Below are 19,457 nucleotides of genomic sequence, written 5' to 3' on the forward strand. Positions count from 1 at the left end.
AGAGTAGGAGCAAAGAGAAAATATGGTACACAAAATAAGTATACAGGCCTTTCCAAGGGTCTTGAACCCGAGGAAAAGTTTAGGTCAGGTAAGAATACCTGGGGAGAGATTAGAAAGAAGGAAAAGAAAAAAGAAAAGAAAAAAGATCGATTAGCGGAGGTCTCTAGGAGATACTCGTCACTAGATGAGCTCAGGAAGCCAGCTCTTAGTAGCTCTGAAGCAGATGAAGAATTCTCCTCTGAGGAAACAGACTGGGAGGAAGAAGCAGCCCATTACCAGCCAGCTAATTGGTCAAGAAAAAAGCCAAAAGCGGCTGGCGAAAGCCAGCGTACTGTTCAACCTCCGGGCAGTCGGTTTCAAGGTCCGCCCTATGCGGAGCCCCCGCCCTGCGTAGTGCGTCAGCAATGCGCAGAGAGGCAATGCGCAGAGAGGCAATGCGCAGAGAGGCAGTGCGCAGAGAGGCAGTGCGCAGAGAGGCAATGCGCAGAGAGACAGTGCGCAGAGAGGCAGTGCGCAGAGAGGCAGTGCGCAGACTCATTCATTCCCAGAGAGGAACAAAGGAAAATACAACAGGCATTTCCGGTCTTTGAAGGAGCCGAGGGTGGGCGTGTCCACGCTCCGGTAGAATACTTACAAATTAAAGAACTTGCCGAGTTGGTCCGTAAATACGGAACCAATGCTAATTTTACCTTGGTGCAGTTAGACAGGCTCGCCGGCATGGCACTAACTCCTGCTGACTGGCAAACAATTGTAAAAGCCGCTCTCCCTAGTATGGGCAAATATATGGAATGGAGAGCGCTTTGGCACGAAGCTGCACAAGCGCAGGCCCGAACAAACGCAGCTGCTTTGACTCCAGAGCAGAGAGATTGGACTTTTGACTTGTTAACGGGTCAGGGAGCTTATTCTGCTGATCAGACAAACTACCATTGGGGAGCTTATGCCCAAATTTCTTCCACGGCTATTAGGGCCTGGAAGGCGCTCTCCCGAACAGGGGAAGCCACTGGGCAATTAACAAAGATAATCCAGGGACCTCAGGAATCCTTCTCAGATTTTGTGGCCAGAATGACAGAGGCAGCAGAGCGTATTTTTGGAGAGTCAGAGCAAGCTGTGCCTCTGATAGAACAGCTCATCTATGAGCAAGCCACAAAGGAGTGCCGAGCGGCCATAGCCCCAAGAAAGAACAAAGGCTTACAAGACTGGCTCAGGGTCTGTCGAGAGCTTGGGGGACCTCTCAGCAATGCAGGTTTAGCGGCTGCCATCCTTCAATCCCAAAACCGCTCCATGGGCAGAAATAATCAGAGGACATGTTTTAACTGCGGAAAGCCCGGGCATTTTAAGAAAGATTGCAGAGCTCCAGATAAACAGGGAGGGACTCTCACTCTTTGCTCTAAGTGTGGCAAGGGTTATCATAGAGCCGACCAGTGTCGCTCTGTGAGGGATATAAAGGGCAGAATTCTTCCCCCACCTGATAGTCAATCAGCTTATGTGCCAAAAAACGGGTCATCGGGCCCTCGGTCCCAGGGCCCTCAAAGATATGGGAACCGGTTTGTCAAGACCCAGGAAGCAGTCAGAGAGGCGACCCAGAAAGACCCACAAGGGTGGACCTGCGTGCCGCCTCCGACTTCCTATTAATGCCTCAAATGAGTATTCAGCCGGTGCCAGTGGAGCCTATACCATCCTTGCCCCCGGGAACCATGGGCCTTATTCTCGGCCGGGGTTCACTCACCTTACAGGGCTTAGTAGTCCACCCTGGAGTTATGGATTGTCAACATTCCCCTAAAATACAGGTCCTGTGCTCAAGCCCTAAAGGCGTTTTTTCTATTAGTAAAGGAGATAGGATAGCTCAGCTGCTGCTCCTCCCTGATAATACCAGGGAGAAATTTGCAGGACCTGAGATAAAGAAAATGGGCTCCTCAGGAAATGATTCTGCCTATTTGGTTGTATCTTTGAATGATAGACCTAAGCTCCGCCTTAAGATCAACGGAAAAGAGTTTGAAGGCATCCTTGATACCGGAGCAGATAAAAGTATAATTTCTACACATTGGTGGCCCAAAGCATGGCCCACCACAGAGTCATCTCATTCATTACAGGGCCTAGGTTATCAATCATGTCCCACTATAAGCTCCATTGCCTTGACGTGGGAATCCTCTGAAGGGCAGCAAGGGAAATTCATACCTTATGTGCTCCCACTCCCGGTTAACCTCTGGGAAAGGGATATTATGCAGCATTTGGGCCTTATTTTGTCCAATGAAAACGCCCCATCGGGAGGGTATTCAGCTAACGCAAAAAATATCATGGCAAAGATGGGTTATAAAGAAGGAAAAGGGTTAGGACATCAAGAACAGGGAAGGATAGAGCCCATCTCACCTAATGGAAACCAAGACAGACAGGGTCTGGGTTTTCCTTAGTGGCCATTGGGGCAGCACGACCCATACCATGGAAAACAGGGGACCCAGTGTGGGTTCCTCAATGGCCCCTATCCTCTGAAAAACTAGAAGCTGTGATTCAACTGGTAGAGGAACAATTAAAACTAGGCCATATTGAATCCTCTACCTCACCTTGGAATACTCCAATTTTTGTAATTAAGAAAAAGTCAGGAAAGTGGAGACTGCTCCATGACCTCAGAGCCATTAATGAGCAAATGAACTTATTTGGCCCAGTACAGAGGGGTCTCCCTGTACTTTCCGCCTTACCACGTGGCTAGAATTTAATTATTATAGATATTAAAGATTGTTTCTTTTCTATACCTTTGTGTCCAAGGGATAGGCCCAGATTTGCCTTTACCATCCCCTCTATTAATCACATGGAACCTGATAAGAGGTATCAATGGAAGGTCTTACCACAGGGAATGTCCAATAGTCCTACTATGTGTCAACTTTATGTACAAGAAGCTCTTTTGCCAGTGAGGGAACAATTCCCCTCTTTAATTTTGCTCCTTTACATGGATGACATCCTCCTGTGCCATAAAGACCTTACCATGCTACAAAAGGCATATCCTTTTCTACTTAAAACTTTAAGTCAGTGGGGTTTACAGATAGCCACAGAAAAAGTCCAAATTTCTGATACAGGACAATTCTTGGGCTCTGTGGTGTCCCCAGATAAGATTGTGCCCCAAAAGGTAGAGATAAGAAGAGATCACCTCCATACCTTAAATGATTTTCAAAAGCTGTTGGGAGATATTAATTGGCTCAGACCTTTTTTAAAGATTCCTTCCGCTGAGTTAAGGCCTTTGTTTGGTATTTTAGAAGGAGATCCTCATATCTCCTCCCCTAGGGCTCTTACTCTAGCTGCTAACCAGGCCTTACAAAAGGTGGAAAAAGCCTTACAGAATGCACAATTACAACGTATTGAGGATTCGCAGCCTTTCAGTTTGTGTGTCTTTAAGACAGCACAATTGCCAACCGCAGTTTTGTGGCAGAATGGGCCATTGTTGTGGATCCATCCAAACGTATCCCCAGCTAAAATAATAGATTGGTATCCTGATGTAATTGCACAGCTTGCCCTTAGAGGCCTAAAAGCAGCAATCACCCACTTTGGGCAAAGTCCATATCTTTTAATTGTACCCTATACCGCTGCACAGGTTCAAACCTTGGCAGCCACATCTAATGATTGGGCAGTTTTAGTTACCTCCTTTTCAGGACAAATAGATAACCATTATCCAAAACATCCAATTTTACAGTTTGCCCAAAATCAATCTGTTGTGTTTCCACAAATAACAGTAAGAAACCCACTTAAAAATGGGATTGTGGTATATACTGATGGATCAAAAACTGGCATAGGTGCCTATGTGGCTAATGGTAAAGTGGTATCCAAACAATATAATAAAAATTCACCTCAAGTGGTAGAATGCTTAGTGGTTTTAGAAGTTTTAAAAACCTTTTTAGAACCCCTTAATATTGTGTCAGATTCCTGTTATGTGGTTAATGCAGTAAATCTTTTAGAAGTGGCTGAAGTGATTAAGCCTTCCAGTAGAGTTGCCAATATTTTTCAGCAGATACAATTAGTTTTGTTATCTAGAAGATTTCCTGTTTATATTACTCATGTTAGAGCCCATTCAGGCCTACCTGGCCCCACGGCTCTAAAAATGATTTGGCAGATAAGGCCACTAAAGTGGTGGCTGCTGCCCTATCATCCCCGGTAGAGGCTGCAAGAAATTTTCATAACAATTTTCATGTGACGGCTGAAACATTACGCAGTCGTTTCTCCTTGACAAGAAAAGAAGCCCGTGACATTGTTACTCAGTGTCAAAGCTGCTGTGAGTTCTTGCCAGTTCCTCATGTGGGAATTAACCCACGCGGTATTCGACCTCTACAGGTCTGGCAAATGGATGTTACACATGTTTCTTCCTTTGGAAAACTTCAATATCTCCATGTGTCCATTGACACATGTTCTGGCATCATGTTTGCTTCTCCGTTAACCGGAGAAAAAGCCTCACATGTAATTCAACATTGCCTTGAGGAATGGAGTGCTTGGGGGAAACCCAAACTCCTTAAGACTGATAATGGACCAGCTTATACGTCTCAAAAATTCCAGCAGTTCTGCCGTCAGATGGACGTAACCCACCTAACTGGACTTCCATACAACCCTCAAGGACAGGGTATTGTTGAGCGTGCGCATCGCACCCTCAAAGCCTATCTTATAAAGCAGAAGAGGGGAATTGAGGAGACTTTTCCCCGAGCACCAAGAGTGTCTGTGTCTTTGGCACTCTTTACACTCAATTTTTTAAATATTGATGTTCATGGCCATACTGCGGCTGAACGTCATTGTTCAGAGCCAGATAGGCCCAATGAGATGGTTAAATGAAAAAATGTCCTTGATAATAAATGGTATGGCCCAGATCCTATTTTGATAAGATCTAGGGGAGCTATCTGTGTTTTCCCACAGAATGAAGACAACCCATTTTGGATACCAGAAAGACTCACCCGAAAAATCCAGACTGACCAAGGGAATACTGATGTCCCTCGTCTTGGTGATGTCCAGGGCGTCAATAATAAAGAGAGAGCAGCGTTGGGGGATAATGTCGACATTTCCACTCCCAATGACGGTGATGTATAATGCTCAAGTATTCTCCTGCCTTTTTACACTAACTAGGAACTGGGTTTAGCCTTGATTCAGACAGCCTTGGCTCTGTCTGGACAGGTCCAGACGACTGACACCATTAACACTTTGTCAGCCTCAGTGACTACAGTCATAGATGAACAGGCCTCAGCTAATGTCAAGATACAGAGAGGTCTCATGCTGGTTAATCAACTCATAGATCTTGTCCAGATACAACTAGATGTATTATGACAAATAACTCAGCAGGGATGTGAACAAAAGTTTCCGGGATTGTGTGTTATTTCCATTCAGTATGTTAAATTTACTAGGGCAGCTAATTTGTCAAAAAGTCTTTTTCAGTATATGTTACAAAATTGGACGGCTGAATTTGAACAGATCCTTCGGGAATTGAGACTTCAGGTCAACTCCACGCGCTTGGACCTGTCCCTGACCAAAGGATTACCCAATTGGATCTCCTCAGCATTTTCCTTCTTTAAAGAATGGGTGGGATTGATATTATTTGGAGATACACTTTGCTGTGGATTAGTGTTGCTTCTTTGGTTGGTCTGTAAGCTTAAGGCCTAAACTAGGAGAGACAAGGTGGTTATTGCCCAGGCGCTTGCAGCTCTAGAACATGGTGCTCCCCCTGATATATCTATGCTTAGGCAATAGGTCGCTGGCCACTCAGCTCTTACATCTCACGAGGCTAGTCTCATTGCACGGGATAGAGTGAGTGTGCTTCAGCAGCCCGAGAGAGTTGCACGGCTAAGCACTGCAATAGAAGGGCTCTGCGGCATAAAATGAGCCTATTCTTGGGAGACATGTCATCTTTCAAGAAGGTTGAGTGTTCAAGTGTCCTTCCCCCAGGAAAAACAACACGGGACCAGACCAGGACCCCTCTGGGTGATGAGCCTGGGAGGAGGTTATGTGTACGGCTCCTTTACCTACACACTGGGGATTTGACCTCTATCTCCACTCTCATTAATATGGGTGGCCTATTTGCTCTTATTAAAAGAAAAGGGGGAGATGTTGGGAGCCGCCCCCACATTCGCCGTCACAAGATGGCGCTGACATCCTGTGTTCTAAGTGGTAAACAAATAATCTGCGCATGTGCCAAGGGTATTTTACGACTACTTGTACTCTGCCTTTCCCGTGAACGTCAGCTCGGCCATGGGCTGCAGCCAATCAGGGAGTGATGCGTCCTAGGCGAAATATAACTCTCCTAAATAGGGAAGGGGTTTCGGTTTCGTTATTGAGGGGCTTTCGCTTTTGGGGCTGGGGGTTTGCGCTCCTAGCTCCTGAAGATGTAAGCAATAAAGTTTTGCCGCAGAAGATTCTGGTTTGTTGCGTCTTTCCTGGCCGGGCGCGCGAACGCTATTAAGACCAAAGAAGATGGAGCTCGCCCCCAAAGAACTACTGCTGGACAGGTCCACTTCTCCCATATCCTAACAACTTTTCTCTTCAACTACCTCTGCTGGGTGGTGGGCTAGAGGAGAGGTTTAACCCTTATTAAAAGTAAGTTGCAAAAGGTTTATGCCTACCAGCGCCTGTCACCTATTTTCCTTCTTCACAGGTCACGACTCTGTTCCTTATGCACAGATAAAGCTCCGTTGTATATTACACACCCCACTCTCTTTCTTCACCAACTGATGGACATGTGAGTTGTTCCTTAAACAACAACAAAAACAACAAACCTGCTGTGCTGCAATAAAGGTGGTTTGCAGGTGTCTGCTGTACCCTGCCTTCAATCCCTTCCAGTGTACGCTGTGGTGTGGTACAGCTGGGCCATATTGTAGTTTTAATTTTGGCCTTTTAAAGAGCCTCCATACTTACACCATACTCCCTACATCTAATGGCTGGACCAGCTCACATTCCCATCAGCAGTGTACGAACACCTGCTGCCACAATACTTCCTTTTTTCTTCTCGTTTTCTGAGACAGGGTCTTACTATTTAGATCAGGCTGGCCTCGAACTCACAGAGAATCCCCACCCCTGCCCCCTTCTCCCAAGAGCTGCTTTTCCCTCCTTTTTCTTTCTTCAAAAAATAAATCTGTTAATTTTTATTTGATGTGCATGTCTATTGTGTGTGCCTGGTGCCCACAGAGGCCAGAAGGGAGCATCAGATTCCCTGACCTTAGAGTAATAGATGACCGTGAGCTGCCATGTGCGTTCTGGGAACTGCACCCTGGTCCTCTAGGAGAGCAGTAAGCTCTATTAGTCCCCGCATCATCTCTCCAGCTCTGTCTACTTTTTTTTCTTGGTAGTCAGATTGAGGCAAGATGTAGTCAGTGTAGCTAAAATGTTCTCTTTATCATATTTTATTTATTAATTATTAATTGTGGGTGTGTGCACTCACGTGTGTGCGCACACATCACAGCATGTGTGTGGAGCCAGAGGACAGTAGTATAGAATTGATTCTGTCTTTCTATGTGTATTTCTGTGTATTTCTATTTCCTAGGGCAAATGCCTTTACTGGCTTAGCCATCTCTACTCCCCTCGGTGTAGTTTTGGTCACAACTTCCCTAGAGCTAAAAATCTTGAACTTACAACAACAACAACAACAACAACAACAACAACAACAACAACAAAACTTTAAAGTTAGCACCCGAAGTACCAGGCTTCCTTGTGTCCCATTCAAACATGCTTAGTTTTTGTTGACTAGCAGCATCCAGGCTTATACAACCCCTTCCATCCCTCTTTACGTCCCACATGCTCCGTTAACCTCCCACCCTCCTTCATGAACTTTCCCCACGTGTTCATTGCCAACCTGCGCTTCTTCAGGGTCTTTTCTGGGCTTCGGGGCGGTAGCAGCTATAGCCTGGCCCATGGGAGGCCCTGGGACTAGTTCCCGTTCATCACAAGTTTTCATCTACTGGTTGGGTTATTTGTTTTTTTTAGTGTCTGATGTTCTGAGATTGTTGCGTGTTTTGGGTATTAGTCTTCTGACAGGCAGACAGCTGTCAAAGCTTTCTCTCCCATTCGGTCCCTCCCATTCTGTCTGTTTCTTTGACTCTTCAGAAACCTCTTTATTTTTATTTATTTATTTTCATTTATATGAGCACACTGCAGCTATCTTCGGACACACACCAGAAGAAGGCATCGGATCCTATTACAGATGGTTGTGAGCCACCATGTGGTTGCTGGGATCTGAACTCAGGGCCCCTGGAAGAGCAGTCAGTGCTTTTAACCGCTGAGCCATCTCTCCAACCCCAGAAACTCTTTAATCTAACAAAATCCCACGTTTTAATTCTTACTTTTGTTCCCAGGGCTACAGTAGCCTTTCCAGTTGCCGCTCACAAGGCTTTCGGTATTTCCTGTAACTACTTCAAAGTTTCTGATCTATTTTGAGTTGAGCTTTTGGTATGGGATGACAAGTAGGGAAGGCTGTCTTTGCAAAGCTCTGTAGATTTCTCTGGGACATCTAGACAGCTTCCCAGTCTGTTCTATTCTCCGTGAGAACAGCATTGAGCCTCAAGCCTTTTCCGCTTCGAGGTCACAGGTCACAGATTTCACCGATCCCCAGGGCGCATGTCGGGTAGTCAGGTTGGGGCCTGGAGCCCTTCCTTTTTCTGGTACTGAGTGAGCTAGGGCCGCGCAGTGTGAGTCTGGTGCCATCTGGTGGCCATGTAAAACACTGGGTCATTTGAGTAAGCCTGTGGTGTATCTTCTGAATTCATGATTGATGTGAGAGAGCCCAGCCCACTGTAAGAGGTGTCACGGGGCAGGTGGTCCATGGTTATGTAAAATATAAGAAACCAGCCAGAGGGCTGGAGAGATGACTCAGCTGTTAAGAGCACTGACTGCTCTGCGGAAGGTCTTGAGTTCAAATCCCAGCAACCACATGGTGGCACACAACCACCCGTAATGAGATCTGACGCCCTCTTTTGGTGTGTCTGAAGACAGCTACATTGTCGGGGCCAGAGTGAGCAGAAGTCCTGAGTTCAATTCCCAGCAACCACATGATGGCTCAGAACCATCTGCACAGCTACAGTGTACTCATATACATAAAATAAATAAATCTTAAAAAAAATAAAAGAAATCAAGCAGAGCAAACCATGGGGAACAAGACAGTAAGCAGCACTCCTCCACAGCCTCTACCTCAGTCCCTGCCTCCAGGTTCCTGCTTTAAGTTCTTGCCTTGGCTTTCCTAAGAGATGGAAATTTAACGGAGAGCTGTAAGCCAAATAATGTGTTCCTTCCCAACTTGCTTTTGGCTCTGCAGCAATAGAGAGCTGTGATGTATAAGCTGTGATATATAAATGTATATATTCCCGCTCCACATTTCCCCAAATAACAGTTCTCTAAATCAACTCCTCTGAAACTTACTTTCACAGTCAGTGGTGCAATGCACGTTACATTGGTAGACTCCAAGGTGCTGTGTACACTTGTCAAAACTCCCGGCCCTGGGTCAGGCTGGCCTCCAAATTGCTACAGGGAGAAAAGAAAACAGAAAATAGCTAAGGATATTAGTGACACAGCATCCTTGAGAACATCCAGAAGGTGAGCTGTTTGTAACCATGGTTTCTATCGCTCATCACATAATGTAAAGATACCTGTGGTGGGGCTAGGAAGTTGGGGGCTCTTCCAAGGAGAGGGCAGACCTTTCACCCTGAGCTCTCTTGACCCAGACTGGCTGCCTCGATGCACTTCCCCAGATGACGTCTCTTGGGAACCCATTCGGTGTGTTCCCTTTCCTTGCTCTCTCTGCTGTGTGTTCTGAGCCCTATGGATGGCCTTCTGCTATTACCTGAAGTGGAAACTTAGGGGTTCTTTGGAAAGTCAGTTGTGTTGGATGGTGTTTTGCAAACACGTGAAGGACTGTTTCATTAGCGTGGACACAGGGGTGAAAGGCTAAGTCAGACTCATGAAGGAACGTTTCGAGAGCATGTTCTGCTAAAGCAAGTAGATGTAAGGACACATAATGAAGAATTCTTGATCATGTATTGGTCCACTTTGCATTGTGTAGTTGAGCTGCATTTGTCAGGACTCCATAGAGAGAAATGCACCAAAAATCTCCTGGTGGTGTGCTGCAGGTTCTTGTTGCTTCCAAGGACTTGGGTTGATAGGCAGAGTGATGTCAGCCGAGACAGATGCATGTACTAAGGCAAGCCCTGTGGAGGAGACCTGATGTTTGGAGAGAGTATAAAAAGGACTCAACAGACAGCAATGGAGGCTGAGCTTGGCTTGCTGGTAGAGGTAGCTGTTCAACTCTTACTGATTTCGAGTCTTTGCTGACTTTTGCTTCATTGAGAGAGGCACAGCCAAGAACTTTTCATGGCATTCCTCCCGGTCCCTCATGCTGACTCAAGTCGAGGCTGAGGCCTGGCTGTCGCTGCTAGAACATATCACCGATGTTGTTAACTTGACTCAACCAGACTGCTGGTGTTTGCATGAAGTGTTTGTGAGTGGATCAAGCTGCTGCTGCTGACCTGTGAACTGAACTGCTGATTTCCAGACAACACAGAAGGGAGTTGCTCCAAAGAACCTTTCTACACAGGTCCATTTCCCTCATGTCCTTTCTTTTCCACTACCTCTGGAGGGTGGTGGGCTACAAGGGAGGTTAAAGTGTTTAAGGACCACCACTAAAAATAGGATTTGAGGAGGCTGGAGAGATGGCTCAGAGGTTAAGAGCAGTCAGTGCTCTTCCAGAGGTCCTGAGTTCAATTCCTAGCAACTACATGGTGGGGTGGCTCACAACCATCTGTAATGGGATCCGATGCCCTCTTCTGGTGTGTCTGATGACAGCTACAGTGTACTTATAAAAATAAAAAAATAGGATCTGAAAAAAATTAAAGTTATAATTACCTGCTACCTCTGTCTGCTACTGGCTATTTATTTATTCTATTTATTTTGCTTGCTATACATTTAATGAACACATTCATCTTGAATGAAAAGCACAGCTTTCATAGATTATCTTCTGGGCTGTACAGAACCAGCAGGTAGCTGGGTGATGTTATTACAAATCTTTGGCCATTGCTCACAATGTCTTGCTTAGATGCTAAAATGCATGTATACAAACATATCAATAGGATAAAATTCCATGCATAATATATACATCATTACATTATCTTGGTAAGTATACTGGCTAATTTTACTTTGTGCATGCATGCACGTGTATGTGCATGTGTGTGTGTGTGTGTGTGTGTGTGTGTGTGTGTGTGTGTGTGCTTGTCAACTTGACCTAAGCTAGGTCATCTGGGAAGAGGGAACCTCAATTGAGAAAATGTCCCCATCAGATTGTCTTAGGCAAGTCTAGAGGACATTTTCTTTTAATTGACTATTTATTGATGAGGAATGGCCTGGCCCACTGTGGGAGGTAGAGTCTTGGGCAGTTTAAGAAAGCAGGCTGAGCAAGCCATGTGGAGCAAGCCAGTAAGCAGCTCCCTTCTGCTTCAGTTCCTGCCTCGAGGTTCCTCCCTGAGCTCCTGCCCTGACCTCCCCCAGTGATGGAACATAAGCTGCTGTAAGGTGAAATAAGCCCTTTCCTTCAATAGCTTTCAGCCTCCTTCTAAGCTACTGTGAAGTAGCTTTGGCTGTGGTGGTCGTCACGGCAGCAGAAACCTGACCAAGGCAGCAGAGGTCAATTAATCGATTAATTTATACTTTTTCCCATAATATTTTCAGCACAGTGTCATTTATTATTATTATTATTATTATTATTATTATTATTATTATTATTATTATTATTGTCATTTTGAGCCAGGGTCTCACTCTGTAGCTCAGGCTACACTCGTTCTGCCAGCTAATGTGTTCTATAGAATCCCATCCCACCATCTTACTGACTTGGTCCCCAATGCTTCCTTCTATTCTGTCTTTATGAGTATATTTGCACGATTTTATTCTTTTGAGAATTATGCCTTCCTGTTTGTCTTTCTGTCTTTGTTTTCCTCTTCCCTCCTCTCCTTGCTTGGCATACAAGGCACAGCACAGCCTGTCTTCTGCTTTTGCTGACGAGCTGCCATCAACCCCCTTTAAGCTACAATCCACAAAGCTATTTACATAGTTCAGTACCCTCTGCAGTCAATGTCAGTCACTCTCTAGGAAGGGAGACCTGTTGGTCAGACTAATTCAGGGACCCTACTAAGTGAAGGCAGCAGAATACACAATAAACAACCTACTTTGTTCTAGGACCTCATACTCTGTAGACTTTTCTCTCCCGATGCTGGTCCATTTTCCCACATTTCAACAGCCAACACTGACTCTCCAGGTAACCAGTTCTTGGCTTTTATCACACAGTGTTAGCAAAGTGTTCTGCCTAGCAACAAATGATGCAAAGTCTTCGCTCTTGATTGGTTAACAGTGTGAAGGAGGCTGCATAATTACCTATCTATTTTTTTTTTCAGCTGTGTGGAAGACAGCTCTATTCTAAATAGGTGTATCAGTCTCTTCATTGCCCCTTTGTCCCCTCCAGAATGGGCGCTGGGAGGGCCCCCTGGGTGGTGGCTCTGTTGGTGAACCTCATGAGGCTGGATTCCTTCATGATTGAAGGCAGAGACTCCCCAGGTAAGAAGAGAGGGGTTTGATTCTGGGTGTGGTTTTCTGGAATTGGCACGGGGCTAACTCTCCCCATTCTCTGTGGACCAAAGTCTCAGACTAGAGTGGCTCTGACTTTAAAGAGTCCCCCCAGCCAGGTGGTGGTAGCACACGTCTTTAACCCCAGCACTCAGGAGGCAGAGGCAGGTGGATTTCTGAGTTTGAGGCCAGCCTGGTCTACAGAGTGAGTTCCAGGACAGCCAGGGCTACACAGAAAAAAACCCTGTCTTGACAAACCAAAAAAAAAAAAAAAGAGCCCCCCCCACCCCCCCACTGACCAGGAAGCTCATGCGCTCCTCAGCACCCACAAAGAACTGCCTGGAAAGGTCTTCTCACACCCAAGACACAGATACCAGGGGAGTGAGGAGGGGAGTGAGGGAGGGAGGGAGGAAGGAGACATTTTCCCCTGTTGGGCTCCTTGTGCATCAACATCAGACACTAGAACCTTGAAAGCCGGAGTCTGAGCAGCTGAGCTTTCTCTACGAGCATCTACTCCTTTTATGGCTTTCTGGTGAAATTGGAAATCACATCTCCAACTATTAAGCTCCTGGTTAGCGTTCAGCATCGTCCTGAGAAGTTTTGAGGTGTGAGTGAAGTTGAGAGCTCAGACAAGTTGAGTATGTTAGTTATCTTTGGCCTCAGGTTGCTGTGTACAGCTTGTTTTTTCACTGGGAGACGGGCTATGCAAACACCAGCGTTGCTAGACCATGAAAACTCAGGCTTGTGAGCAGAAAACAGGATGTGATATGCTAAGAAAAGACTCCCCTCTAACGCCAGTCTCATTAAATACAGAAGAGGAACAAGCCTAGGAGGGGCATCCGTTTTCTCGGAGAACAAAAACCGCTCTGAGTTTATCACGTCCATTTGACAAATGGGGAAAAAAAAAAACAGCACGGAGTTTTAGATGATGATGAAAACCCCATATACTTTCTCTTTAGCTTGTAAAGAGGGAACAGAGAAGGGTAGACATGCTGAGGGACTGGAGGCTGGCACCTCGTCTGAACTCAGTGGCCCTCAGAGGGGCCTGGATGGTCATGGAAGTCATTCTCAGGGGGTGGCTGAGCACTGCTGGAGGAGACTGCTGAGCTTAGGAATAAACAGACCCACAGCTCATTATCCTTCAAGTCGCAGCTTAGCCGCTTCATGGAGGTCTGCCTGCTTTATCATTTTCAAGCGCACAGAACTGAGCCACAGCACGCTGTCATCACAAGAAGTCTTTCTCTTCCTGTCCCGTCTCCTTCCTCTTCTTCCCCATGAATACCATTCCAAGTTTGCCTTCAACATGAGTGTAGTGTTCAGAAACATAGAATGGGCCGAAAGATGGCTCAGTGGTTAAAGCCACTTGCTGCCAAACCTGACAACTTGAGTTCAATCCCTAGGAACCACGTGTTAGATAAGGGGTGGGGGAGAATAACAGGGGAGGGGGAGGGGAGGACAGGGAAGATGGGGATGGGGGAGAAAGGAGGACACAGGGACTGTGGGGGACAGGGACAGGTACGAGGGGAACCAGGGACAGGGGGCACACAGGGGGTGAGGATGGGGAGACAAGGTGAGGGAGGGGTGGGGGAATAATGGGGAGGAAAGACAAGGGGGTTAGGGATGGGGATTGGGAAAACTGGGGTGGGGGACAGATGGGGGTGGGACATGACATGGGGACTGGGTGGGGACTGGGCTGTGGGGTAGGGGACAGGATGGAATGGGATAGACTTACTCCTGAAAACTGTTTTCCTTGTTCACATTTTAAATAAATGCCAATAAGCATTAAATGACATTAAGTGACTTTGTCTCTTAATGTCATTTAAGTGACTTTGTCTCTTAATGGTGGGCTTTTGAGAACGTTGCTATCTGACTTAGTGTGCCAGGTGCAGGCTTTCCCAGAGGTGCAGCTGGTTCCTAATCCTTTTATGGTTTCCAGAGAATTTTGTGATTCAGGCAAAGGCGGACTGTTACTTCACCAATGGTACAGAAAAGGTTCACTTGCTGGTCAGGTTCATCTTCAACCTGGAGGAGTATTTACACTTCGACAGTGACCTGGGGATGTTTGTGGCTCTGACGGAGCTGGGGGAACCTGATGCTGACCAGTGGAACAAACGCCTGGATCTCCTGGAGACGAGCAGAGCTGCTGTGAACATGGTCTGCAGGCAGAAGTACAAGCTGGGGGCCCCCTTCACTGTGGAGAGAAATGGTGGGTGACAATAAGATCTAGGGGTTCTCTGTGAGAACCTTGTAATAGGCATTTAAAAGGTTTTAAATTACAGCAATCATCTATCTGTCTGTCTATTATTTATTTGTGTGTGTTCCATGCATGCCATAGTGGAGGTTAGAGGACAATTTGAGGCAGTTGGGTCTCTCCTTCCATCATGAGGGTCCTAGAGAATGAACTCAGGTCATCAAGCTTGGGGGCCTGTGATTATACCCTGTCCTCAGCTGTGAATTGTTGGCTTAGAATTTTCAAAAGCTACTTTAATAATGGTTCTTAAGTGCTTCAACCTCCCTTCTAGCCCACCATCCACCATAGAGAGTGGAAAGGAAAGGTTGATAGGAAATAGGGGTTGTGGACCTGCTTAGAAATAGTTCTTTAGGGGCGATTCCAATCTTCGTTGTCAGCAGTCCACCCCTCTAGCATAGCATCAACACGAATCAACAGCTGCAGTCCAGTCCACTTGGCAATCACTGCTCATGAATTAGCAATGGCAATTTGATCCAGAAGAAACCGCATGGCTCTGCCAATTGGCCTGAGTCTACAGAGACAGGAAGAAGCTGCAAGAATATCACAAGTTCTTTACCAAGTTACTCTCTATGCAGTCATGTCAAGCGAAGATAAGTCATGCTATGCAAGGCAAACCAATATTAGGGTGTTGTCAGCAAAGACTAGTGAGGCACAGCAAGGCGAACCAATACCAGAGCCTCCTCCCACTGTCATTGGGGTCATATTTATGCTTTCTTCCACAAATCATGCTTTCTCTCACTTGTCTGCTTCAGCAAAACATCCTCTAACCTGTGTCAGCTTCAGCCAAGCATCCTTCCATCTGTCTGCTCTGGCAAAACATCATCTGACATAATGGAGTTTCCAAAGAAACCAGAAATTTCCACTTCCTCCTAAAACCTCAGAGTTCTCAGGGTCTTTGAGAACTGGTGTAGCCTTGAATACAGTGGGTGGCTGTGGGGTGACCTGGCAGAGTCTATGTCCTTCCTGTGGACATCCACACATGCTTCTCAGTCTATGGTGTTAGGTACCCACACTTCCAGCTTCTACTTGGCTAGTATGGGAGATGGATCACGGTGGTCACAGCCCCTCTAGATGGTCCTGTCCTTGCTGTGCTTTTTGTTTCTTCTCTTGCCAGTGCCTCCAGAGGTGACAGTGTATCCAGAGAGGACCCCGTTGCTGCAGCAGCACAACCTGCTGCTCTGCTCTGTGACAGGCTTCTACCCCGGGGACATAAGTGTCAAGTGGTTCCGGAATGGACAGGAGGAGAGGTCTGGGGTCATGTCCACTGGCCTTGTTAGGAATGGAGACTGGACCTTCCAGACAACAGTAATGCTGGAAATGATCCCAGAGCTTGGTGACATCTACAGCTGCCTCGTGGAGCACCCCGGCCTCCTGAGACCTGTTTCTGTGGCATGGAGTGAGCTTTATTAGTTTTCTGTACTTCTGGACCTTGACCTGTAGGAGCTGTCATTTCTGTGTTCATCTTGATGACAAGACAAGTTCCCCTGATCTAAGAATCCTAGTGCCAGGGGCAGGAGAAAACAGGACAGGCATCCATCCTCTGAATGTCCAAGAGATAGATAAGGAGGCTGTTAACCCACAACTTGCCTCTAAGCCTGGGACCTAGTATCCTTTAGCACTTTAATCTTTACAGACACTGCCACTGGCTCTAAGTCAGGGATCGGCCTGGAGAAGTAGCTTAGCTGGTGAAGGGCTTGTCATATAACTGTGAGGACCTGAGTTTGACTCCTACAGTCTATGTAAATAATCCAGGTTCTCTGGTCCATGATTGTAGTCCCAGGGCCTGGGAGGTAGAGACAGGCAGATCCCTGCAGTTCACAGGCTAACCAGCCTAGTCTACTTAGTGAGTTCTAGGTCAGTGAGGGACATTGAACTACAGCAAAAACAGCAAAGGAAATGGCACCTGAGGAATAACACCAGACATTGACCTCTGGTCTGTGGGAGTGTGTGCGTGCACACATACACACACACACACACACACACACACACACACACACACACACACACACACACAGAATCAGTGACAGATGGGAGACACATATCTAGACTTAACTCTTCCCTGAGCAGTACTGGGCTTTAGGGTTTTAAGAAGTTGGGTCCAGTACTGAGAGCATTGCATTGACTTTAAGTCTCACTTTCCCACAGTGGCTCAGTCTGAATATTCCTGGAAAAAGATACTGAGTGGAGCTGCAGTGTTCCTGCTTGGGCTGATTGTCTTCCTGGTGGGGGTTGTTATCCATCTCAAGGCTCAGAAAGGTAACAGACCTCTGAAGAGAACCTTCCCACCTGCCCTGTGCCTCTTTATCCACTTCCAGCTTCCTTTACTGTAAAGATCTGAGGGAGGGAGGGAGAGAGGGAGGGAGAGAGGGAGGGAGGGAGGGAGTTAGGGAGGGAGGGAGGAAAGGCTGAACATGCTCAGGCATCCCTGTGACAGGATTTCCTAAAGCCAGGGGGAGTCCAGGGGTATGCAAAGACAAGTGCTGACACTGAGGGCCATAACCCCCCACCCTCCCCAGGAAAACCACATTTGATCTTGACTGGGGATCCCGTTTTCTCTCTTTCCAGCATCTGTGGAGACTCAGCCTGGCAATGAGGTAAGCACTCTGGTTCCTTGTCTTTGGCTGGCAGATCATGGCCTTGTTCTTCAGTCAGAGCATGCATCATGGAGTAGGAGAGGCAGAGGTGACTCTGGCTGCGTGATTGTCTCCTGAGTGTCTGGAATTGGAGGGTGTGAGGCCTCCTGACACCCTCCCACTCTTCTTGCAGGCCTCAAGAGAGAGTCTCCATTCTCAACCCTAGTAAGATCCTAATGGAAGCCTCTCCCCCAGAGCCTGAAGAAGTGTGACAGGGCTGAGGATTCGGGTTGGCAAAGGATGCTGGCTCTTCAGTCTGTGAGATGTGGTCATGGACCTTCCCTTTGTCCTGTACCTCAGTAGTCCCTCGTTTCCAGGACATGGTCCAGAAACTTCCTTAGGACCTAACTCATTCCACACCCAAGTTGCTTTGGCCCAATCCTAACCCTGTGACTGTGGAGCCCCAAGATTTCTATCTTCCAACCACAGCTTCTAGTCTTCCATACAGTCACCTTAAAAATCCTTATTGTAAAAATAAAGCAGTCACAGGCAACCGCAGTGAAGTATAAATCAATGACTTGTTCAAGGCAAAACCCGTGTCATCACTTGCTCAGGTCAAAACACAAACAGTGGTGGTCTCTGTGGAATTCCTTATGTGCCTCAGCCAATAAACACCCACAGCACACACTATCCACGTGGGGTGATTAGATACAGCCAAGCATACACTTATGTATACAAGAATCCATGGTCTTTCTTGTCTCCCAGACTTTCAGATGTTTTACGTCATCTTTTCTTTCTGATAGGATTAAAGCTGTTGAGAAGGCTCAGCCTCCAAGGTGAAGGGTTCCCACGCTGAGATGTTGTTGCCTACATACATGGTGCCATCTGATACACGTGGTGCCATCTGACACACTGGCTGCCATCTGACACACTCTTTTACCCTTTGTGTTTTCTATGAGTTAGCATCTGATGCAGACTTGGGGTGAGACTCTAGTCTGATTGTTTTGGAGTCTGGAGGAGGCCATGACCTTTTCTGGAGTTACAGTGTATCTCCTTGTTTTTCCTTTCATGATGTTACAACAAGCATCGATGCTAATTGGCCCATCTGCTAATTTACTGGGGATGGCTACATTGTGACAGTCTATTTCTAGGATTCTTTATTTATAGCATATTGTTGGCTCTGCTCAATGTTAGCTGCAGTAGAAGTTCAAAGCTAATGGTGGTAAAACTGTTGGCATCTTAAAGTGAGTCTAGCCTGCAGGGTGCTACCGTTGTGTCCAGTGCTGCAGGATTCTGAAACAAAGCACTAATTTCACTTAATAGTGACCTTAGTGGAGCAATGCATTCACTGGTTTACAAAGTCTTGACACCTGAGTAACATCTTTTTAATAAGTTGACAGTTGGGAGTGTTTCTGCTGTATGTAGATGGGAAGGCTGTTGTAAAAATTGCTTGAGTTGTGAGTAAAACTGAGCATGCTTCATTCAATACAGCATCATTTTGTCTTTGTAGAAGATATTTCTTATTAACCTTTTATTGTTTGAGAATTTTATACATGAGTATTATGTGTTTTGATCAAATCCACCCCCATTCACTCCCTTCTAATTTTTCCTTTCTCCTGATCACATTTACCTCCCAACTTCATATGCGTTTTTGCTTTAATTCACTAAGTCAATGTAGTTCTGCTAGGATTACATGGGGGCAGGTCCATCTGCCCTTAGGAGCACATTCTTGAAGAACATGGAGTTTCCCTCTGCCTCAGCCGTCAACTCCTCCTCAGCTAAGGTTGACACTTCACAAATCCCACCTACCCATGCTGGGAGTGTGGAATGCTTGATCTTGGACATTTAGAAGCGTTCTAACTGACTTTTAGCTTGTTTTGCAATAAATTACAGTTTAGTTGGTAGTGGATTTTCTGGTGTATTTTCATTGTCTGAAGGGATACTATTTTGTCTTGAATGGTCTCAACATTTGTTCTACAATGTCAATAAAGAACATCCACTGTTTGAAGTAGATAAAGCCTGATCCACTCTCCGTTGCTTATTTTTAATGTGCAATTGTTTTTATTGCCTTTTCTGAGGATAGT

General features: G+C 46.2%; 1 protein-coding gene across 2 annotated transcripts; it reads left to right on the forward strand.

Annotated features, from left to right (window-relative positions):
- The first annotated feature begins 12,382 nt into the window (after positions 1–12,382).
- H2-Ob (histocompatibility 2, O region beta locus) lies at positions 12,383–19,386 on the forward strand. Of its 2 annotated transcripts, none has more exons than NM_010389.3 (6): positions 12,383–12,540; positions 14,486–14,755; positions 15,915–16,196; positions 16,946–17,056; positions 17,366–17,394; positions 17,567–19,386. In NM_010389.3, the coding sequence occupies exons 1-6, from the start codon at positions 12,450–12,452 to the stop codon at positions 17,597–17,599; spliced, it is 816 nt and encodes a 271-aa protein (NP_034519.2). In that variant the 5' UTR covers positions 12,383–12,449; the 3' UTR covers positions 17,600–19,386. The 2 variants fall into 2 exon arrangements, with proteins under 2 accessions (NP_034519.2, XP_006523749.1); XM_006523686.2 differs by lacking the exon at positions 12,383–12,540 and adding an exon at positions 13,517–13,719 and having other exon boundaries at positions 17,567–19,282.
- Positions 19,387–19,457: the final 71 nt, after the last annotated feature.

Source organism: Mus musculus, chromosome 17, assembly GCF_000001635.26.
Source record: "Mus musculus strain C57BL/6J chromosome 17, GRCm38.p6 C57BL/6J".
NCBI classification, from domain to species: Eukaryota; Metazoa; Chordata; class Mammalia; order Rodentia; family Muridae; genus Mus; species Mus musculus.

Excerpts from the sequence above, each read along its gene's own strand:
- H2-Ob (NM_010389.3), top strand. The coding sequence starts at position 12,450 with ATGGGCGCTGGGAGGGCCCCCTGGGTGGTGGCTCTGTTGGTGAACCTC. Across the intron at positions 14,756-15,914 it reads CTTCACTGTGGAGAGAAATG|TGCCTCCAGAGGTGACAGTG; the intron begins GTGGGTGACAAT and ends TTCTCTTGCCAG. Across the intron at positions 17,057-17,365 it reads CCATCTCAAGGCTCAGAAAG|CATCTGTGGAGACTCAGCCT; the intron begins GTAACAGACCTC and ends CTCTCTTTCCAG.